We start from the raw sequence: 23,601 nt of genomic DNA on the forward strand, positions 1-23,601 counted from the left end.
TTCTGGCTGGCTGCATTCTTTCTTGCCCGTTTAGTTAGAAGCATCTCTACTAAAGTACAAAAATCAGCCGGCCGTGGTGGTGGTGCATGTTTGTAATCCCAGCTACTTGGGAGGTTGAGGTGGGAGGATGGCTTCACCCCAGCAGGCAGAGGTTGCAGTGAGCCGAGATCACGCCACTGTACTCCAGCCTGAGCCACAGAGCGAGACTCCCTTTAAAAAAAAAAAAAAAGAAAAAGAAAAAAAAAAGCACACTTGTGGCTTCTTTCTTCGGACACTGGGGGACCCCGCAGATCATCATGGCAGCCCCCACTACCTGAGCCTGGGCCGCGGGCCAGTGCGTCATCAGGGAGTCTTCCTGGAGCCCTGGCCTCACTTCCGAGTTCCAGATGTCTCGGAGTCTAGAAACACGGGTTGAGGGTGGGATGCAGGAGGCTCCCCTCGATCGTCACAGGGCTTGGCAGAACGTAGCCACGACAGGCACGCCATGTTCCCCGAAGAAATGCTTTCTTCAGGCCGGAAGTTACCCCTCTGGGGTCTCCACTGACTGCAGCCGACGCTCCACGGTGCTCGGAGTTGGAGCGCTGCTCCAGGTCGGGGGTTGGGCCCAGCGCTCACTGCAGCCAGCGGAAGGTTGGGCGGCTCCACTGAGCCGCGCGCGGGGGGGGGGGGGGGGGGGGGGCAAGGGCGGCCCCTCCTGCAGACAATGGTTGCTATGGGGAGCTTGGGAGGCGCCAAGGACAAGGGCAGCCCACAGACGTCCATGGATGCACCGGCCCGGACCCACAAAGGACACTTGCACAAAACAAACTTTTAACAAACTTTTATTAACAAACCTCGCGTAGGGCCAACTCTAACCCGACTAACAGCATAAACAGCATTGCTAACAAGGTCAAGGAGGGAGATGCAGACCCAATAAAGACTGTCTCTTAAAAAAAGGATTGGGAAAAAAATATATATATATATCTGCATGAGTACTTTTTAAAAAACTAAAACTTTCCAGTGTTGCAGAAAAAAATATCCCAAAGTGATTTCAGTCGCTTAAAAAAACAGCACTTGGCAGTCTGTGCTGCCTTAAAAACCCCAACTGGAGATAACCCTAGGAGAAAATCACCCCTACCCCATAAAGACAAAATTCCCTTTTCTCCTCTTCCTTGTTCAAATTCCACTGCTTATTCCAACACCCAAGGAATAACAAGACCCAGTTTACTTCTCCTGGCCCCTTATCTGATAAGGCTCACAGCAATCTTAACCTCTACTACAATCAGCAAATTGAGCCCTAATTTCTGGGCCAGATTCTGGAAAGTTGCAAAACATCCTTATGCTTTGAGGGGCCTGAGGACTCCTTCAAAGATCAAGGGGGCAGTGGAACTGGCAGAAACTGGCATGCCTGCCCTGCAGGGCTGAGACAAGGGGACCTTTCTAAGCAAAAACACCCCAACATCTCTGTCACTGAAAGTCTAACCAGGCAAAACCAATGAGCAGCAGGCGCCAAACTAGGGCTGTGCCTGAAAGGTGGACATCTCCCCGCTTTTGCCATAAAGGCAAGGGAGATAGAGACAGCCGAGTATTTGACCTCCTCTGTCTTCTGAAAAGTTTGCGTATTTTAGGCCAAAGCCATGTTGCAGAGAAAGACATTTGGTCAAAGGGTAGCCTTTGCTGTTTATGGCTGGATACAGCTGCCATTCCTGGAGAGCCTGGTTTGTGGCTGCTTTCTGGAAGCCTTTCCCCCTTATGCAGAGTACTTAATAATTAATAGGAAAATTTTCAGTGGAACTTCGTAACTGACAAACACGTTAACAGCAGCTTCTCAAAGGCCACCCTCAGCCGATGATCACAGCTCCTTCCAGTCGATGGGCTTCTTGCCAGACTTCTGCAGCAGCTCATTGGTCTTTGAAAAGTGTCTACATCCAAAGAACCCTCTATACACTGACAAAGGGGAAGGATGAGCCGTCTGTAGTACATGGTGCCGCTTCTGAAAAAGATCAAGAATAAAAGGTGGCAGATTTGGAACTTCAAAAAAAATTCTTTTTTTTGAGACGGAGTCTTGCTCTGTCCCCAGGCTGGAGTGCAGTGGCGTGATCTGGGCTCACTGCAATCTCTGCCTCCCAGGTTCAAGCGATTCTCCTGCCTCAGCCTCCCAAGTAGCTGGGACTACAGGCACACGCCACCACACCCAGCTAATTTTTGTATTTTTAGTAGAGATGGGGTTTCACCAGATTGGCCAGGATGGTCTCGATCTCTTGACCTCGTGATCCGCTCGCCTTGGCCTCCTAAAAGCGCTGGGATTACAGGCATGAGCCAACGCGCCCGGCCGGGATTTTTTTTTTTTTTTTTTTTTTAAAGAAAGGAAGGACTGTGGCTGTTGCACTTTAAGACCCTGTGCAATTGCCCTTTGCCCTTTAAATTCTCTCCCTTCCAAAGTGGAGCATTCAGCATTTGCATTAGAACATTAGTCCATTTGTTGAGCAACTCCCTACCTTTGCTAGGCTCTGAGATGCAAAGAGGACCACCCTCTGCCTTCAAATTCGCAATTATCTATGAAATTTTCAAGTGCCCCTATCATACAGCCAGCAATTTCCACTGCTAAGACTGTATTTGCTAAAGGACACCATGATGCATACACACACAGATAAACTCAACTTATTAATACAATGGATGGCGTTAACATCTTGGAAAATGCATCCTAAGTAGAAAATATCCTAAGTTGAAGATATATTTATGACATATAATCTGCTGAACATCATAGCTCAACCTACCCTACCTTAAACATGCTCAGAACACCTACATTAGCCTACAGTTGGGCAAAACAAAGCTTCTTTAACAATGAAGTGTTTAGTACCTCATGTAACTCATTGAACACTGTGCTGAAAGTGAAAAATAGAATGGGGCCAGTCATGGTGGCTCACACCTATAATCCTAGTGCCAAGGTAGGAGGACTGCATGGGGCCAGTTTACAACCAACTGAGGCAACATAGCGAGACCCCATCTCTACAAAAAAATTAAAAAGTTAGCCAAGTGTGATGGCACACACCTGTAGTTCTAGCTACACAGGAGACTGAGGTGGGAGGATCACTTGAGCCCAGGAGTTTGAGGCTGCAAAGAGCTATAATCGTGCCACTGCACTCCAACCTGGGTGACAGAGCAAGAGTAAGATCTTTTTTTTTTTTTTTTTTTTTTGAGATGGGGTCTCACTCTGTCACCTAGGATAGAGTGTAGTGGCATGATCGCAGCTCACTGTAGCCTCCACCTCCCAGGCTCAAGTGACTCTACCACCTCAGCCTCCTGAGTAGCTAGGACCACAGGCGCATGCCACCACACCAGGCTAATTTTTTGTGTTTTTTAGAGACACGGTCTTACTGTGTTGCCCAGGCTGTTCTCAAACCACTGAGCTCAAGTGATCCGCCACCTTGGCCTCTCAAAGTGTTGGGATTACAGGCGTGAGCCATTGCTCCCAGCCAAGAGACCTTGTCTCTTAAAGAAAGAAAGAAAAAAAAGTGTGAATGCTCAAAGTATGGTTATACACCATTGTAAAGTCGAAAAAAAATCAAGTCAAACTTATAAGCCAGGGACCAGTTGTACCTACACAAATAGGAACATATAGGAACATACAAAGGGACTCACTGACACACTGCTTATGTCAGCTAAAACCTAGTATACAATTCAATGTTATAAAACTGGCTAAATGTATTTTTCTAAAGTTCTTAAAATGTAACACCACGTGACTCCTAGAAAAACACGTAGAAGATAAATATACTGATGAGATGACCTCCAAAATTTATCAAGTGAACAAAATACAAAATAATTTCATTTTTAAAAAACTTTAGAAAAATACCCAAGACATTGTATTAAGTAGTTCCTTTAAGAGAAAGTAATAGTGGAAGCCATTTACTTTCCACTTTCTGAACTTTCTGAACAGTCTTACAGCTCCTAAGAAGAATTAAAAAAAAACAGAAATCTTGCCACAAAAATGGAATAGTCAGCTGGGCGTGGTGGCTCACACCTGTAATCCCAACACTTTGGGAGGCCGAGGTGGGTGGATCACCTGAGGTCAGGAGTTCAAGACCAGCCTGACCAAACACGAAGAAACGTCTCTACTAAAAATACAAAATTAGCTGGGCATGGTGGCACATGCCTGTAATCCCAGCTACTCAGGAGGCTGAGGCAGGAGAATCGCTTGAACCTGGGAGGCAGAGGTTGTGGTGAGCTGAGATTATGCCACTGCACTTCAGCCTGGGCAACAAGAGTGAAATTCTGTCTCAAAAAGAAAAAAAAAAAAAGGAATAGTCAGCGGCCAGGTGTGGTAGCTCATGCCTGTAATCCTAGCACTTTGGGAGGCTGAGGCAGGAGGATCGTTTAAGCCCTGGAGTTCAAGACCAGCCTGGGTAACATGGTGAAACCCTCTCTCTACAAAAAAATACAAAAATTAGCCAGGTGTGGTGGCTCACGCCTGTGGTCCCGGCTACTCAGGAGGCTAACGTGGGAGGATTGCTTGAGCCTGGGAGGTTGAGGCCACAGTGAGCTGAGATCGAGTCAGTGCATTCCAGCCTGGCAGATGTGAGACAGAGCTAGACCCTGTCTCAAAAGAAAAAAAAGCAATAGTCATACATCAGCTAATGACAGGGATGCATTCTGAGAAGTGTGTTAGGCAATTTTACTGCTATCCGTACACCATAGGGCGTCTTTACACAAACCCAAATGGGATAACCTACTACTACACACCTAGGCTATATGGTGTAGCTTATTGCTCCTGGTCTACAAACCTGTGCAGCACATTACTGTACTGAATACTGTAGGCAGTTGTAACACAATGGTAGGCATTTGTGTATCTAAACATAGAAAAGATGTAGTAAAAATTGGTGGAAGCAAGCCCCACAAAATCTTGCCATAAACTGGTCCCAAAATTGGCCATAAACAAAATCTCTGCAGCACTGTGATATGTCCCTAATGGCCCTAACACACAAGCTGGAAGGTTGTGAGTTTACCGGAATGAAGGCAAGGAACACCTGGTCTGCCCAGGGTGGAAAACCGCTTAAAGGCATTCTTTTTTTTTTTTTGAGATGGAGTCTCGCTCTGTCGCCCAGGCTGGAGTGCAGTGGCGCGATCTCTACTCACTGCAAGCTCCGCCTCCCAGGTTCACACCATTCTCCTGCCTCAGCCTCCCATGTAGCTGGGACTACAGGCGCCTGCCACCGCACCCAGCTAATTTTTATATTTTAAGTAGGGACGGTGTTTTACCGTGTTAGTCAGGATGGTCTCGATCTCCTAACCTTGTGATCCGCCCGTCTCGGCCTCCCAAAGTGCTGGGATTACAGGTGTGAGCCACCGCGCCCGGCCAAAGGCATTCTTAAGCCACAAACAATAGCATGAGCGATGTGTGTCTTCAAGGAGTGCTCCTGCTGCAGTTAACTAGCCCAATCTATTCATTTAATTTGGTCCATCCCTTCATCTCCCATAAGGGATACTTTTAGTTAATTTAATATCTGTAGAACAATGCTAATGACTGGTTTGCTGTTAATAAATATGTGGGTAAATCGATGTTCAGGGCTCCCAGCTCTGAAGGCTGTGAGACCCCTGAATTCCCACTTCACACCTCTATATTTCAGTGTGTGTGTCTTTAATTCCTCTAGCACCGCTGGGTTAGGGTCTCCCCGACTGAGCTGGTCTCGGCAAATGGCGTCCATTCGTAGGGTTCGTATCCAGGTCAAAGGGTCGCCGGAGCAATGGATGGAATGGAAAACTAGCTGGCGGACACCCGAGTACTCTTAAAGCAATCCCCGTGGTAAGAAGGAGAGCTCGGAAGCATCAGGGTAACAATGGGACAGGTATTGGGTCTGGTTCGTTCCACCTTGGAACTTTTTCACACTAATGAGGAGGAGGAAGGAGAGTATAGCGAAGTAACAGAAGAGGTTACAGAGCATGTTTATTTGTCAGCTAAAGCTAAGGCGGCAAAGGAAGGAGCGGTTCATTCCTACCCTTCTGCACCCCCTCATTATTATTTTGAAGAAAATGACCCTCCAGATCTTTCTTTTCCGGAGGACATTGGGCGAAAAGTAGTCACCCCAGTGACTATTCGAGCAGCGCCTCGAGCGACCACTCATAGTTCTATTCAGGCAGGAATTCAGCAAGCTAGACGAGAGGGTGATTTAGAGGCTTGGCAGTTCCCTGTTAGAATACACCCCCCAGATCAACATGGAAATGTTATAGCTACATTTGAGCCTTTTCTTTTTAAATTACTCAAAGAATTAAAACAAGCAACAAATCAGTACGGACCAGGTTCTCCTTTTGTAATGGGACTGTTAAAGAATGTTGCTGTTTCCAGTCAGATGATTCCTACTGACTGGGACGCTCTTATTCAAGCTTGTCTAACTCCTGCTCAATTCTTACAATTTAAAACTTGGTGGGCAGATGAAGCTTCCATTCAGACTGCTCGCAATGCCCAGGCCCAACCTCAAATTAATATAACTGCAGACCAACTTTTGGGAGTCGGTGGCTGGGCTGGTTTAGATGCACAAGTGGTCATGCAGGATGAGGCCATAGAACAGCTTAGGGGCATGTGCGTTAGAGCTTGGGAAAAAAAATCACTTCAGGTGGGAAACAATACCCTTCCTTTAGTGCTATAAAACAGGGACCAAGGGAACTGTATGTTGATTTTATAGCTCGGTTACAGGAGTCTCTTAAAAAGATGATTGCAGATTCGGCTGCTCAGGATATAGTGTTGCAGTTATTAGCTTTCGACAATGCGAATCCTGATTGCCAGGCTGCTCTGCGACCTATCAGAGGGAAAGCACATATAGTTGATTGTATCAAGGCCTGTGATGGTATTTGAGGTAGTCTGCATAAAGCTACTTTGTTGGCACAGGCAATGGCAGGACTGACAGTGGATAAAGGAAATACTCCATTTCCTGGAGCTCGTTTTAACTCGGGAAGCATGGTCATACTAAAAAAGAATGTAGATAAAATCAGCGAGTCAGGCCGCCAGATAGGGAAAAAAAGAAAACGATTGAGCCTGAAATATGTCCAAAATGTAAAAAAGGAAAACACTGGGCTAGTCAGTGTCATTCTAAGTTTGATAAAGAAGGGAACCCAATTTTGGGAAATGCCATGAGGGGCCCGTCCTGGGCCCCGCTCTAAACCGAGGCATTTCCAGCTCAGGCCATTGCCTCACCCCTGTACAATGTCTGTCCCCCGCCACAGCCAGTAGTGCCGCAGTAGATTTATACTGCACAAAAGCCGGGAGCCTTCTGCCTGGGGAACCCCCGCAAAAGGTCCCAACAGGAGTCTGTGGACCCTTGCCAGCAGGGACAATAGGATTACTTTTAGGAAGGTCTAGTTTGAGTCTAAAAGACGTACAAATACATACAGGAGTTACTGATTCAGATTATAATGGGGAAATTCAAACTGTTATATCTACTGCTGTTCCCTGGAAAGCACAGCCAGGAGCGCACACAGCACAGCTCCTGATTGTGCCGTATGTGGGAATGGGAAAAAGTGAAATTAAACGAACAGGAGGATTTGGAAGCACAAGTAAACAAAGCAAAGCAGCTTATTGGATAAACCAAATTAGATAAACATCCTACCTGGGAAATAACTATTCAGGGAAAGAAATCTAAAGGTTTGGTAGATACAGGAGCGGACATTTCAATCATTTCTCTACAGCACTGGCCGGCCACGTGGCCAATTCAACCCGCTCAATTTAACATAGTCGGAGTCGGTAAAGCCGCTGAAGTACATCAAAGTAGTTATATTTTGCATTGTGAGGGGCCCAACGGACAACCTGGTGCTATTCAACCAATTATAACTTCTGTACCTATGAATTTATGGGGAAGAGATTTATTACAACAATGGGGAGCACAAGTTCTAATTCCAGAACAATTACATAGCCCTCAAAGTCAACATACAATGCATCACATGGGGTATGTCCCTGGTATGGGACTAGAAAAAAATCTGCAAGGTTTGGAAGAGCCGCTTCAAGCGGAAAAACAAAGTTCCCACCAAAGATTAGGAAATAATTTTTGATGGCGGCAATTGTTAAGCCTCCAGAACCTATACCTTTAAAATGGTTAACAGATAAGCCAATTTGGATAGAACAATGACTGCTAAGTAAAGAAAAACTGGACGCTTTAGAGAAATTAGTAGCTGAACAGTTAGAAAAATGGGCTCATGGCTCCAACATTTTCCCCGTGGAATTCTCTAGCTTTCGTAATTAAGAAAAAATCAGGCAAATGGAGAATGTTAACTGACTTAAGAGCCATCAATTCAGTTATACAACCTATGGGAGCATTACAGCCAGGATTGCCTTCTCCTATAATTACAAAAAATTGGCCTTTATTAGTCATAGATTTAAAAGACTGTTTCCTTACTATCCCTTTAGCTGAGCAAGACTGTGAACAGTTTGCATTTACAATTCCTGCAGTAAACAACCTGCAGCCTGCTAAGCTTATCATTGGAAAGTGTTGCCACAGGGCATGTTAAACAGTCTATTTGCCAGACTTATGTGGGGCAAGCAATTGAACCTACTGGTAAAATATTTTCACAGTGTTACATTATTCACTATATGGATGATATACTTTGTGCGGCCCCCACTCGAGAAATATTACTCCAATGTCAAGATCACTTGCAAAACTGGCTTTCTCGCGCTGGTTTAATTATACCTCCTGACAAAATTCAGACTATTCCTCCTTACTCCTACTTGGGGACCTTAGTAAATGACACTATCATTATGCCACAGAAAGTAACCATATGTAGGGATAAATTAAAAACATTAAATGATTTTCAAAAATTACTAGGGGATATTAATTGGATACGACCTGCTCTAGGCATTCCTACCTAGGCCATGAGTAATGTTTCCTATCCTTAGAGGAAATCCTAGTCTCACCAGCCCTCGGCAATTAACAAAGGAGGCGGAGGCAGAGTTAAAACTGATTGAGAAGCAAGTCCATAAAGCTCAGATAGAGTAGATCCAGAGAAGACTCTGGATTTGCTAATTTTTTCAACTCAGCATTCACCTTCTGGTGTTATTGTCCAAGAACAGGAGGACTTAGTAGAGTGGCTTTTTCTTCCACATACTAATTCACGGACTCTAACTCCTTATTTAGATCAAATCGCTACTATGATAGGGATTGGGAGAACTCAGATTGTTAAATTACATGGATATGATCCTGGAAAAATTATTGTTCCTCTCACGAAGGCACAAATACTGCAAGCTTTTATAAATAGTCTTACTTGGCAAAACCATTTAGCTGACTTTGTGGGTATTCTCGATAATCATTTTCCTAAAATGAAGCTGCTTGAGTTTTTTAATTAACTAATTGGATTCTCCCTAAAATAACAAATTTAAACCAATTGAAGGTGCTGAGAATGTTTTTACAGATGGGTCTAGTAATGGTAAAACTTCTTATTCTGGCTCAAAAAGTGAAGTTTTTCAGACGCCCTATACTTCAGCTCAAAAAGCGGAGCTTGTAGCTGTAACTGAGGTATTGACTGTTTTTGATATGCCTATTAATGTGATTTCTGCTTCTTCATATGTGGTTCATTCCACACAGTTAACTGAAAATTCTCAGTTACGATTTTATACAGATGAACAACTCATGACTTTATTTACCCAATGCAAACAGCAGTTAGAAGTAGAACGCACCCTTTTTACATCACTCACATCAGGGCTCATACACCTCTTCCAGGACCTTTGACTGAAGGAAATCAAACAGCTGATCGCCTTATTGCTACTGCAATATCTAACGCCAGATACTTTCACAGTTTACCCATGTTAATGCCTCTGGTCTCAAACGCAGATACAGCATTACCTGGAAAGAAGCTAAAGCTATTACTCAGCAATGCCCAACTTGCCAAATGGTACATTCCTCATCTTTTACAAGATGAGTTAATCCTCGAGGACTGGAACCTAACTCTATTTGGCAAATGGACGTCACACATGTTCCCTCCTTTGGGAGACTAGCTTACGTACATGTATGCGTGGACACCTTTTCTCACTTTGTCTGGGTTACATACCAAACAGGAGAGCCTTCTGCTTGTGTTAAATGTCATCTTTTGCAATGTTCTGCAGTGATGGGCATTCCAACTTCTGCCTGTTTTAAGATAATGCCCCAGGCTATACTAGCCAAACTCTAGCTACATTTTTCTCTATGTGGAATATTAAACACATTACTGGTATCCCATACAATTCTCAAGGACAAGCCATAGTGTAAAGAATGAATCTCTTCCTAGAACAGCAGTTGCAAAAGCAGAAAGGGAGAAACAATGATGGAACCCCACGATGCAACTGAACCTAGCATTATTAACTTTGAATTGTTTGAGCCTTCCCAAAGGCCAGATGTTATCAGCAGCTGAACAGCATCTACAGAAACCAGCTGCAAAGACAGAAACAGAACTGATTGGGTGGAGAGATCCGATAACAAAAAGTTGGGAAACAGGTAAAGTAATAACTTGGGGTAGAGGTTATGCTTGTATTTCTCCAGGCCGGAAACCATCAAGACACCTAAAACTTTATCATGAGCTAGATGCCGAGGAAGAGACTCCGGGAGGATCCCGAGGACCCCCGGTTGCAGCCATGTTGAGGCTGACGCTGAGGAGGACCCAAACTGTCAAGAGCAACACCTGTCGAACACAGCCACCCACCTGGGGACAGATCAAGAAGTTGTCACAGATGGCAGAAGAAAACCTGAGGAAAGCAGGACAACCAGTCACAATGAATAATTTAATGGTAGCTACGTAGAGGTTATCACCACTGCCGTGAGTATTCCTTCAATAAGGGCTGGCAATAATGCCTGGATGCAATCACTCTGACAGTTACACATGCTTTCTGATCTCACTATTTACCATAATAAATCTGCTCCTAAAATTGGGGCACACCACCCTCAAAAACCTATTTGTAAACAGGATTGGACCCAGTTAGAAAAAAATGAACGTACTTGTTTAGGAAGATTGCTTTGCAGAACAGGCAGAGGTGCTGCACAATTTCTACGGAATCGTTATTAATTGGTCCCCTAAGGGGATGTTTAGCTTGAATCCAACCTCTCAGTCTGCGTGCCATGGCCATACTATGTTCAGATGATCTGAACAAAATGGTCAGATGGTAGAAATGATATGAAGTACGGCAAAAGTTCCTGTTATCTGGAACCATGGCGGTATAGTGGCACCTTAACCTCAAATGATATGGCCCGCTCTAGGAGCTAAACATAAGAATTTGTGGAAACTATTAATGCCTTAAAAAGACCAAAATTTGGGAAAGAATAAAAAAACATCTAGAAGGACACTCTACAAACTTGTTTTTGGATATAGCAAAATTAAAAGAATATTTAAAGTATCCCAGCCACACCTGACCTTAATGCCAGGAACTGGAGTGCTTAAAGGAGCTGCAGACAGATTAGCAGCTAGTAACCCATTTAAATGGATAAAAACACTTGGAAGCTCTGTGATTTCTATGATGACTGTGCTTTTAACCTATGTTGTTTTCTTGTCTGTAGATGTGGATCCTGACTCCTGTGAGAAGTAGCTCACCGTGACAAAGCTGCCCTTGCTTTTAGCTCTTTGCAAATCAAAGAAAGAAGACATGTTGGAAGCAAGCCCCCCCAAAATCTGGCCATAAACAAAATCTCTGCAGCACTGTGACATGTTCATAATGGCCCTAACACCCAAGCTGGAAGGTTGTGGGTTTATGGGAATGAAGGCAAGGAACACCTGGCCTGCCAAGGGGGGAAAACCGCTTAAAGGCGTTCTTTTTTTTTTTTTTTTCTTTTTTTTTTTTTTTTTTTTTTTTTTTTTGAGGCGGAGTCTCGCTCTGTCGCCCGGACTGGAGTGCAGTGGCCAGATCTCAGCTCACTGCAAGCTCCGCCTCCCGGGTTTACGCCATTCTCCTGCCTCAGCCTCCCGAGTAGCTGGGACTACAGGCGCCCGCCACCTCGCCCGGCTAGTTTTTTGTATTTTTAGTAGAGACGGGGTTTCACCATGTTAGCCAGGATGGTCTCGATCTCCTGACCTCGTGATCCGCCCGTCTCGGCCTCCCAAAGTGCTGGGATTACAGGCTTGAGCCACCGCGCCCGGCCTAAAGGCGTTCTTAAGCCACCAACAATAGCATGAGTGATCTGTGTCTTCAGGGCGTGTTCCTGCTGCAGTTAACTAACCCAACCTATTCATTTAATTCAGTCCATCCCTTCATCTCCCATAAGGGATACTTTTAGTTTATTTAATAGCTATAGAAACAATGCTAATGACTGGTTATTAACTGCTCATTGCTGTTAATAAATATGTGGGTATATCTCTGTTCGGGGCTCTCAGCACTGAAGGCTATGCTACCCCTGACTTCCCACTTCACACCTCTATATTTCAGTGTGTGTCTTTAATTCCTCTAGCACCGCTGGGTTAGGGTCTTCCTGAATGAGCTGATCTTGGCAAAAAATATTATATATATATATATACATACATATATATTTTTGAGATGGAGTCTCACTCTGTCAACAGGCTGAAGTACAGTGGCATGATCTCAGCTAACTGCAACCTCCGCCTCCCAGGTTCAAGCAATTCTCCTGCCTCAGCCTCCCAAGTAGCTGGGACTACAGGCGCACCCCGCCACACCTGGTTAATTTTTTGTATTTTAGTAGAGACAGGGTTTCACCATGTCACCCAGGCTGGTTTCAAACTCCCTTGACCTCCCAAAGTGCTGGGATAACAGGCATGAGTCACCACATCCGGCCACAATATTATAATCTTATGGGACCATCATCATATATGCAGTTTATGACTGAAACATCATTATGTGGCACATGACCACTTTGATTTTTTAAAAATGTCAACTGTAGTTATTTTAACAGGGAGATATAGACCATTTTTGTTTTCCTCTTCCTTTCAGTATATAAAAACTAACAAATCACTGTTTCTCAAAACACTCCTGCCTTCAAGGGGCTCAGTCCAGAAGGGGTGATGAGGGGTGATGATTAAAGTCAGGCAATCCAGTGTGGTTAAGAGCACAGAGCCTGGAGCCAGACTGCCCGGGGTCGAGGTCTACCTCTACCACTCAGTAGCTGTACCACAGAGGAGTTGCTGCAACTCTAAGCTGCTTCAGCTTTCATCTGTAGACTGGGAATAACAATAGCGCCCAGCTTATGAAGTCACTGTGACCAATCAAATGAGGATCACAGGTGCTGAGTGTGATAAGAAGTCATGCACATCAAGTGCTGAACACACATGCAAGCAGCACAGGCCCCTGTAAATGTCAGCCCTGCAAAGCTCTAAAGAATCCCAGAGGAAAATGACCTCCACACAGTGGGCAGAGCAAGCAGGATATGCAAAGGCAGGGAACTGGGGCACCATGAAAAAGTAAAGGGGAATGGATCAGCCTGGAGATCAGAGTGCAAAGAGGGATACAGTTATGTCTGGGAGGCTGGTTGGGGGCCACGCCCCCAACCCCCTGAAATCAGATCTTCAGTCTAAGGCAAGGCCTTCCAGGGAGAAAGCATCAGAACCCTCCAGGCAAGATTAGGTGAGGGCCTGAATGAAGGCAAAGGTGGTCAGGCAGGGACAGATTTGGAGGGGGAAGAAAGAACACAGATATGAATGACTGGCTGCATATGGGAAGGGGGGAAAAAAGGACAGAAAAGGGGAGAGAGGTAGGCAGGTGTCAGTAATGGAATCAGATCTGGCTGGACAACTGGGCAGATGGTGGTGCTTTTTGCTGCTAGGGAATACAGAGGAGCAAGTTTAGTAAAGCATGGATGAGAAAAGGAGAAACTTCGTTGGGAAAATGTTGAATTTGGCATGTTTATGGGGCAGTAGTAAGAAGGCACTCTATAGATTAGGAGAGACACTGGGCTGGAGATACGCAATTTGGCTTTAATGACCAAGCTACTTTAACAACTGTTTACTTTCAGACCAAACCATGATTAAAGATTACCAAAATACTGGGGAGGAGCAACACTGGCAGTAAACCTCCTTAAGGGATAGAGATTAGCAATTACTCTCACCCATACTTCTTACATACCCAGATCATCACATCTTAGCAATCCATACCAGTCAGATCTTAGGTCACTCATAAAAAATATTAGCTGGGTGTGGTGGCAGGCAACTGTAATCCTAGCTACTTGGGAGGCTGAGGCAGGAGAATTGCTTAAACCCAGGAGGCGGAGGTTACAGTGAGCTGAGATCGTGCCACTGCACTCCAGCCTGGGCGACAGAGTGAGACTCCATCTCAAAAAACAAGTGCTCAACCTAGTACCCATACAAGGTAGGGGTTGAATATATGTGTGCATTTCTGATACCCCGTTACCTACTGCTGATACACCAGAAGCTATTGTCAGGTTACCTCCGCTAAGCCCTTGCCTTCGATTATTGAAGCATTTATTCTATAATTTTTCCCCCACCCAATGTCTCTCCCATTTGCCAGGGATGAACTCACCCCTGGCTCCTCTCCTTTCCCCACCCCATCTCTCCCTCCTCCACTCTGTGGCTCTCCATCAAGCCTTCATCTCTAGTCTATCACGGTTCTCCTGGAGAAGGATGATAGTGGCTCATGCCCGAGGGGCAGCAGTGGCGAATGAGAAGCAGTAGGACCGGGGTGTTTTGGGAGGCAGAGTTGATGGGATTTACTGATGGAATGGAGGATTCAAGGCTGACTTTTAGGTCTCTATTTCCACAACCAGGTATCGAAGTGCTTCAGTAAAAGAAGGGGAAGAAGGGAGGTAGCAGATGGGGGAAGATGCAGGGAGGGGAGCCACGGGTTTGGTCGTGTTGGGTATCTGCAATTAGGCCTCGGGGTTAATAATGATCATTGATAGGCCAGGTGTGGCGGCTTATGCCTATAATCCTAACACTTTGGAGGCTGAGGAGGGCGAATCACTTGAGATCAGGAGTTCAAAACCAGCCTGGCCAACATGGTGAAACCCCGTCTCTACTAAAAAATACAAAAAAATTAGCTGGGTGTGGTGGCAGGCGCCTACAATCCCAGCTACTCGGGAGGCTGAGGCAGAATCGCTTAAACTCAGGAGGCAGAGGTTGCAGTGAGCCGAAATCGCACCACTGCACTCCAGCCTGGGTGACAGAGCGAGACTCCATCTGAAAAAACAAACAAAACAACCCAATAACAAAACAAAAACGATCACTGATAGTATTCTCATGGGCAAATTAAATTCGTGATTGAGTGGAATTGTGTTTTCTATATGCTCCCAAATTTCTTGGAAGCCAGAAACATGCCTCATTCATCACTTGTTAAGTGAGTGGTACCCAGGGACTTGTATCTTGTAGACACCAAGTTCATGCCTACAGCACCAACTGCGTTCAGTCACAAGTTGGCCAGCTGCTTTCCTCATACACAACTCATTACTCCTGTAATTTGTCCAAATTCTTTGGAAACCCTTATAACAGGCCTAAGGGAATATAAAAGTTATTTTATAACTGGATTTTCCAGGACCAAACACAGCAGAGACTCCTAGAATTCTTTACATTGTTTTTATAGTGTTAAAAAAAATAAAAAGAAAGAAAGAAAAAGAAAACAAAACATACCCTATCAATGGCACTGCCCTTCTTCTGAGCATAAGAGCCCCAGAGCAAGAAAACAAGGCCATTTGAGTTCTGATTTAGCCAGGACACAACTGCATCGGTGAATTGCTCCCAGCCTCTCTCCTTATGAGAGTTGGCTTGATGGGCCCGAACCGTGAGGACAGCATTGAGTAGGAGAACACCTACACACGAGAGAAATAGGTTAAATGTAGGCTCAGGCAAATCAGCCCAATACCCAGCAACAGGCGCTAAATCAATGATGAAACCAGGGCTTGATGGGATCCAGTGTAGCAGAATGAAATAGGCCATAAGGCCAGCGCACCCTCTGGGCAGGATTAGAGAGAGTTTTATTCTCATAGCTGCCTTTTCGGCTTCTTCCAAGTTTACTACAGTGAACATGCCTTATATCCCTCATCACGATGGATTGTCCTAAAAAATATCTTAAGTGATGTTAAATAATCTGAGAACACAAAAAGACAAAATGTTTCATAGAAATGAAAATCAAATTGCAAGAAACCAAAGAGTAAACATTCTTTCCTTATCCTGGTTGTAGACAATTTGTTTAAAAAAAAAAAAAAGGCACATAAGCAGAAAAAAATGCATCTGTAAAGAAATAATAAGAAAGAAAAAAACATGAAAAAAATTAAAAGAAAAAGAAAAATCTCCTAGATCGGTATTAACAATCCAAATGTCAAAATGAGCAGACTGCAGCCACCTTCAGAGCAGTCGAAAGTGAAGTGGATAAATTTAAAATATTAACAAGGAACAAACCTTTGTCTTGCAAACTGTAATTAACATACAAGTGGACAGGCACTGTGGCTCATGCCTATAATAACAGCCCCTGGAAGGACCTCAAGGACAGGAGTTCAATATTAGCTTGGGCAACATAGTGAGATTCCATCTCTACAAAATAAAATAAAAATCAGCCGGGCATGGCCAGGTGTGGTGGCTCACACCTGTAATCCCAGCAATTTGGGAGGCCAAGACGGGTGGATCACCTGAGGTCAGGAGTTTGAGACCAGCCTGACCAACATGGAGAAACACTGTCTCTGCTAAGAATATAAAATTAGCCAGGCGTAGTGGTGCATGCCTGTAATCCCAGCTACTTGGGAGGCTGTGGCAGAATTCCTTGAACCCAGGAGGCAGAGGTTACGGTGAACCAAGATTGTGCCATTGCACTCCAGCCTGGGCAACAAGAGGAAAACTCCATCTCAAAAAAAAAAAAAAAAATTTCAGCTGGGCATAGTGGTGTGCTCCTGGCTCCTGTGGTCCCAGTTACCTGGGAGGCTGAGGTGGGAGGATCACTTGAGCCTGGGAGGTTAAGGCTACAGTGAGCCATGATCACACCACTGTACTTCAGCCTGGGTGACAGAGTGAGACCCTGTCTCAAAAACAGAAGAAAGAAAAAGAAAGGAAGGAAAGAAGGACAGAAGGAAGGAAGGATGGAAGGAAGGACGGAAGGACGGAAAGACGGAAGGAAGGAAGGAAGGAAGGAAGGGAGGGAGGAAGGAAGGAAGACAGACAGACAGACAGAAAGACAGAAAGAAAGAAAGAAAAAGAAAGAAAGAAAACTGGCTGCAGGATAAAACAGATTTTTTTTTTTTTTTTTTGAGATGGAGTCTTGCTCTGTAGTCCAGGCTGGGATGCAGTGGTGCGATCTCGGCTCACTGCAACCTCCACCTCCAGGGTTCAAGCAATTCTCTGCCTCAGCCTCACGAGTAGCTGGGATTACAGGCGCTCACCACCATGCCTGGCTAATTTTTGTATTTTTAGTAGAGACGAGGTTGTACCATATTGGCCAGGCTGGTCTTGAACTCTTGACCTCATGATCCACCCGCCTCGGCCTCCCAAAGTGCTGGGATTACAGATGTGATCCAACGCACCCGGCCAAAACAGACTTTTTCACATCTATAAATTAGTCATTTAATTCGCATTCTCTAGTTCTTTATTAAAACTCTTTAAAAATATAAACAAGCAAGACAGAAAAGACTGTCAGTATCAGTCTAAAAAACATATAGCAGGCTGGGCGTGGTGGCTCATGCCTGTAATCCCAGCACCTTGGGAAGCCGAGGCGGGCGGATCACCTGAGGTCAGGAGTTCGAGACCAGCCTGGCCAACATAGTGAAACCCTGTCTCTACTAAAAATACATGACAAAATTAGCCAGGTATGGTGGCTCATGCCTGTGGTCCCAGCTACTCGGGAGGCTGAGGCATGAGAATCACCTGAACCTGGGAGGCAGAGGTTGCAGTAAGCTGAGATGCACCACTGCACTCTAGCCTGGGCAACAGTGAGACTCAGTCTCAAAAAAAATCTAGCAGTGGCTGGCTTACCTTGCTTGGCCCATCCAGATAAATCTCCATGGCCAGGATGAACAAAATCCTCTATGTCTGTAGATAGCTCTTTATAAATGTTCTCCAAACTGAAAGCAAGTCACAAGAAAAACAAAAAACAGAATCTTAAGCATGATTTTGAAAGCTTAGTAATGTCTAAGACATATGTGAAAGAGTTAGAGGTTATAGCCAGCCCCTGGAAGGGACACTGGTACATACGGCACCCATTAATGAGATCAACAATGCTAGTCCTCCTTCTAACAGGTCAATCTGCCAAAGACCTTTACTTTAGTCTGTGCTTGGATTTAACAGCACTCTGGAAAACCTAAGTAAATCAACCCAGCAGTTATAACCCAGACCCCCACTGTTGCTCAGGGACAGTTTTCTGTCCTTAGCATATTTATTATATTATATACCAAATCCTCCAAAGCAGTGGTTCTTTTTTTTTTTTTTTTTTGAGACAGAGTCTTGCTCTGTCGCCCAGGCTAGAGTGGTGCAGTAGCAGGATCTCAGCTCACTGCAACCTCTGCCTCCCAGAATCCAGTGATTCTCCTGCCTCAGCCTCCTGAGTAGCTGGGATTACAGGCACCGGCCACCGCATCTAGCTAATTTTTTTATTTTTAGTAGAAACAGAGTTTCACCATCTTGGCCAGGCTGGTCTCGAACTCCTGACCTCGTGATCCACCCACCTTGGTCTCCCAAAGTGCTGGGATTACAGGCATGAGCCACCGCGCCCGGCCCAAAGCAGTGGTTCTTAACTGGGGTGATTTTGCCACCCCCCAAGGGACTTTTGGCAATGTCTGCACATTTTTCATTGTCACAAGTTGGGGGTTGCTCCTGGCATCCAGTGGTAAAGGCCAGGGATGTGGCACAAGATCCTGCAATAGCACAGGACTCCTCTCCTCCTCCACAACAAAGAATGACCCAGCCCCAAGTGTCAATGGTGCTGAGGTTGAAATCCTCCTTAAAGGCTAGTGAACAGTGCCCCAGATAGTCCCACTTGTAATATGCTAAGTACATATCTGAAAGGAATCACGTCTGGACTGCAGTCACCTGTAAAGCAACTGTACCTGGGCGGAGGCGGAACAGGCCTTTGAACACTAAAGCAGAGCCCGTGAGCTTGATTAGGTCCATGATATGGATCCTGTCCCAGGATGACAACCTTCACCTGTGAACCATCAGGGGTCAGGAATTAAATGATACTGTAATGTAAGCAGCACAGACCTTGCCTCAAACAAACATAAACAAAACAAAACACTTCTATGGCATAGATCGCTAATAGAGGAGTTGCTGGTCAAAGGATGAGCGTATTTTAAACTTGCAAAGATATGTACCTAGCTGCTTTTTAAATGTTTTGAGACTGGGTTTTGCTCTGTTGCTCAGGCTGAAGTGCAGTGGTGCGATCACAGCTCATGGCAACCTCACCCTCCTGGGCTCAAGTGGTCCTCCCACCTGAGCCTCCAGAGTAGCTGGGACCACAGGACTGCACCACTATGTTCACCTAATTTTTAAAAATTTTTTTTTGTAGAGACAGGGCCTCCCTTATATTGCTGAGGCTGGTCTCAAACTCCTGAGATCAAGGGATCCTCCCTCCTCGGCCTCCCAAAATGCTGGGATTACAGGCATGAGCCACTGTGCCTGGCCCCCAGTTACTTTTCAACGAATTAAAGCAATTCAGGGCCGGGAACGGTGGCTTATGCCTGTAATCCCAGCACTTTGGGAGGTCGAGGCAGGCAGATCACAAGGTCAAGATATTGAAACCATCTGGCCAACAAGGTGAACCCCCATCTCTACTAAAAATACAAAAATTAGCTGGGTGTGGTGGCACGCACCTGTAGTCCCAGCTACTTGGGAGGCTGAGGCAGGAGAATCGCTTGAACCCAGGAGGCAGAGGGTGCAGTAAGCCATCACACCAGTGCGCCTCCACAGCTGACGTACTCTATCCTTCAGAATCCAGCTCCAGATGTTCCCATGACCAGGAGGCTTTTGGGGACCTTTTGTCCCTCCCCTTGGCGTTCACACCATGTCAACTTACTCTCGTGTGAAACAGCTCTCCCAGTGCTGGGCTGTCAAGAAGCCCTGCGGGCCCATCTGATCCTCGTAGGTTTGAAACTGGTTTCTGAGCATTCCCTCAAAATATTCCCGTTAAGTATTCCCTGTTTATTCAGAATAGGGCATTCAAACAAGAAGCAAACTAGTATTGATCTTAACAGGATTTAATTTAGCTTCAAAACCAAAGAGCTAGATTCTAAATTCTTACTCTAAAATTAAACTTATGAGATGTTCTCAGTATTAGCTGTGGCTGCCTTATCGAGATGGTTTATTCACCTATTTCACTTCTATGTCATTTCACAGATATTCACTAAATCACAAGATTCTTGCCCCAGTTTACAAAATGGGGGAGGAAAATGGGTAAGAAACTAAAAGTCCAGTGTCAGCAGGTGCTAAATGCATCGTAGCGGCTCAGAGGAAGACCGGATCAGAGGTAGCAGGCAACAGACTTCAAGGAAGTGCCACAGAGGTATCCACTTGATTTTTAAGAGACAGAAGTGGGAAGGGGTTTGCCACACTGTCCAACTCTGGAGTGGGAGAGTGGAAGGTGGAGGTAAGGCTGAGTGGTAGGACGTGGCCCTATTTAAAGAGGGCTGCTCTGCTTTCATAGTTCAACAGTGAGGAGCCACAGTTTTTTTTTGTTTTTTGAGACAAGGTCTGCCTCTATTGCCTAGGCTGGAGTGCAGTGGTGTGATCTCAGCTCACTGCAACCTCCGCCTCCTGGGCTCACGCGATTCTCCCACCTCAGCCTCCCAAGTAGCTGGGATTACAGGCATGCACCACCATGCCTAGCTAATTTTGGTTTTTTAGGAGACACCAGGTTTCATTGGCCAGGCTGGTCTTGAACTCCCGATCTCAAATGATCCTCCCACTTTGGCCTCCCAAAGTGCTGGGATTACAGGCATGAGCCACCGTGCCCAGCCCCACGGACTTTTGAACACGAGATGGATGAGAGCCGCCAACCAGCAACTGTTATACAAGACAAAATAAAGCAAAGGGATCTGTTAACAGAACCACAAAACTATTCAGGCCAGAAAGTCAAGAGCTTGAAAGTGCTAACTATAAGGCAGTGTGGTCAGGTCAAGGTGGGGTTGACTATAACAAGCTGCAAAAGATTTAACTGCTTTGTGTGTCAGTCTGAACTTCATCACCACCATAATATCTAACACTGTGGGAGGTTAGTTTCAGGATTTAAAAAAAACACAAGAAATAAGAGCACAGGATGTACACAGTTCTCCTTTTTGCTGCATAAATAGCATGTGGTAAACATTAAAAAGAGTAAATAGAGACAAACAGTCAGCCAAACCTCACAATTTCAGTGTTTTATTTACTACTGAATGATGGACTGTGGCTTAACTCCAGTGTCCCTGATTTAAAAATACTATTTGACTCCTTCTCCCCAATAAAAATCATCAACAAGGTATACTTACATCTCTTATGTCACACATCTGGGTCCAGGTGAAGACTTGGTGTGGGGGTGGATAAACAGTGTAATGCTTTCTTTCTTCTGCAACAAATCCCATTAGCTGATTTAAAGATAAACTAGACTTAAAATCAGATTCTCATTGGAAGCCATAAGAATTAAATAAGAAAGCTTCTACTGCAAATTATTTGGAACATCATTAGTTCTTTGTCATGTTTTATGTCCAAATTCTTTTAAAAAACAACCAACAAAAACAGGCCTGCCCCCCGCCCCCACCAAGTGGTTCAATCAGGCCAATTCCCTGCCTTTTTTTCTGGGCTGGGTCCTAACAGTGCCACTCCTCCCGGCTTTTTAAAGCTCAAGCCAGGTTTCATTCAGGATGGTTGGTGGTTTTACTATGCCAGCCTTTCCTGGACAATAGACTATGTAACTTAAATGAATCCATGATACCATCTCACGGGTCGTTAACAACTTTAACCAATATAAAAGTGCAGACTGAAACATCATGGCTTTCTTTTACCCCCTTTGTGAGTAAAGGACGTTGAAGGGGGTACAACCTAAGCCTATGGAAACATGAACTTCGCCGGCCGCAGTAACAAGACAAAGAGCCGGAAGCCTCCACGTTTACCCTTATGGAAGATGCATTTCCATATTTACCTTGATAAAATACGGTTTTCCGAACTCCCCGCTGAGGTGCTTCTTCCAGCTCTCCCCAAAGCCCACAGGCACGTTGCGGGCCGCAAGTCTGAGCAGGGCCGCGGCCTTGTTCCTCTGGATCCGGTCCAACTGCTCAGCACTCAGTGGCGAGGAGGACGGAGTCCCGGGCTCCTCCTGCGCTGCCGGGGCCTTCTTGGCGGGGTTGGCCTGCAAGGGGTCCCCGCAGAGGCGGCTCAAGAGCTGCAGAGGCCCCTTCCCAGGAGTCCGCAGCTTCTGGCCCAACCCCCATGGCCCAAGGCAGAAGACGCCCATTAGTGGAGCAGGTCGCAGCAAAAGCGGACAATAGGAGCCCAGGACTGGGCCCAGTCCGGGAATTGGGAATTAGATTCTAAACTGGAGCGGGGAGTGGGGCTGGCAAGCGGCCCCGTGGAGCATCAAGGGAACGGCAGACCCTGCACCGAGGTGCCCCGCCCCGCCAGACCCGCCCCCCACGCCCCCACGTGGCCTTTTCGCGGCAAAAAAAAACTCCCTCTGGGGTCCCGCCCCCTCTCCCCTCTGATTGGACAGCGCACGGAACCAGGCGGGCCTGAGGCGCGCAGATTGGCGCCATGGGCGCCGAGGCGCGTCGCCATTGGCTGATTCCTCAGCATGGCGGCCCATGGGGGACAGCGGCGGCTGTTTTGAACACGTGGAGGCTATTTGGAAAGCGGGGACCGGGTTTACCGAGTTAAGAGGCGCGCTGCTGCACGCCCTCAGTCAGGCGGGACCCACCGCCTTCCTCCCCCTTCACCCCCCAGTCCTGGCCCCACGCCGCGCCTCACCGCCGCATCTCCGTTCTCCTCAGGCACGGCCGCCACGCCAGTCCCCAGGACGGCCGGCTCGGGGCTGGGGGCGCGTCGCTTCCTGGCGGGGCTAGGGGAGAAGAAGGAGTAGAGCGTCTTCTGGCCGATCATCCCGGAGCCGAGGAGGCAGCGAACGAGCACCGCCCGGGAACCCGCGAGGCTGGCCCTGATTGTGGCGGTCAGCAATTGGCGCCAAGCGACCCGCGCATGCTCCGAGCGGGGGGCTTTGCTGGGGGCGGGGGGCGGTGGAAGGCCCAGTGCGCATGTGCGGGAGGGGCTGGAATGCAACGCCCCTGGGAGGAGGTGGGGCGTGCAACGGTGCCCGCGGGCCTATTCATTCATGCCCTCAACCCACCTCTGCCCTTTGGAAAGGCTCTCCAGGCTCAGCTGCAAGAAGAAAAGACTGGCCGGGTGCGGTGGCCCACGCCTGTAATCCTAGCGCTTTGGGAGGCTCAGGAGGGAGGATCGCTTGAGGCCAGAGGGTCGAAGCTGTAGTGAGCTTTGATCGCGCCATTGCACCCAGCCTGGGCGACGGAGCGAGACCCTGTCTCTGGGGATGGGAGGGAAAAAAAGTACCTGGCCCTTAGGGGTGTTGTTGGAGTGCAATGAACAATATAATAGTATTGTCCGGGCTTGACGGCTCACGTCTGTAATCCCAGCACTGTAATCCGAGGCGTCTCAAAAACAGAAACAAACAAATACTATTATATTTTGTGTGTTTGTTTTGTTTTTGAGACAGAGTCTCGCTCTGTCACCCAGGCTGGAGTGCAGTGGTGTGATCTTGGCTGACTG

At 46.3% G+C, this 23,601-nt stretch overlaps 1 protein-coding gene across 1 annotated transcript; it reads right to left on the reverse strand.

Annotated features, from left to right (window-relative positions):
* Positions 1-805: 805 nt before the first annotated feature.
* UNG (uracil DNA glycosylase) lies at positions 806-23,014 on the reverse strand. Its single transcript, XM_010360472.2, has 7 exons — positions 22,789-23,014; positions 21,968-22,174; positions 21,318-21,413; positions 18,906-19,003; positions 17,836-17,924; positions 15,508-15,686; positions 806-1,972 (listed from the first exon to the last, which is right to left on the reverse strand). Exons 1-7 carry the CDS (start codon positions 22,918-22,920, stop codon positions 1,832-1,834), a joined length of 942 nt encoding a protein of 313 aa, XP_010358774.2. The 5' UTR covers positions 22,921-23,014; the 3' UTR covers positions 806-1,831.
* Positions 23,015-23,601: the final 587 nt, after the last annotated feature.

This window comes from Rhinopithecus roxellana, chromosome 10 (assembly GCF_007565055.1).
Source record: "Rhinopithecus roxellana isolate Shanxi Qingling chromosome 10, ASM756505v1, whole genome shotgun sequence".
Taxonomy (NCBI): Eukaryota; Metazoa; Chordata; class Mammalia; order Primates; family Cercopithecidae; genus Rhinopithecus; species Rhinopithecus roxellana.

Excerpts from the sequence above, each read along its gene's own strand:
- UNG (XM_010360472.2), bottom strand. The coding sequence starts at position 22,920 with ATGATCGGCCAGAAGACGCTCTACTCCTTCTTCTCCCCTAGCCCCGCC. Across the intron at positions 19,004-21,317 it reads AGATGTGTGACATAAGAGAT|GTGAAGGTTGTCATCCTGGG; the intron begins GTAAGTATACCT and ends GATGGTTCACAG. Across the intron at positions 1,973-15,507 it reads AGGGCAGTGCCATTGATAGG|AAGCGGCACCATGTACTACA; the intron begins GTATGTTTTGTT and ends GATCTTTTTCAG.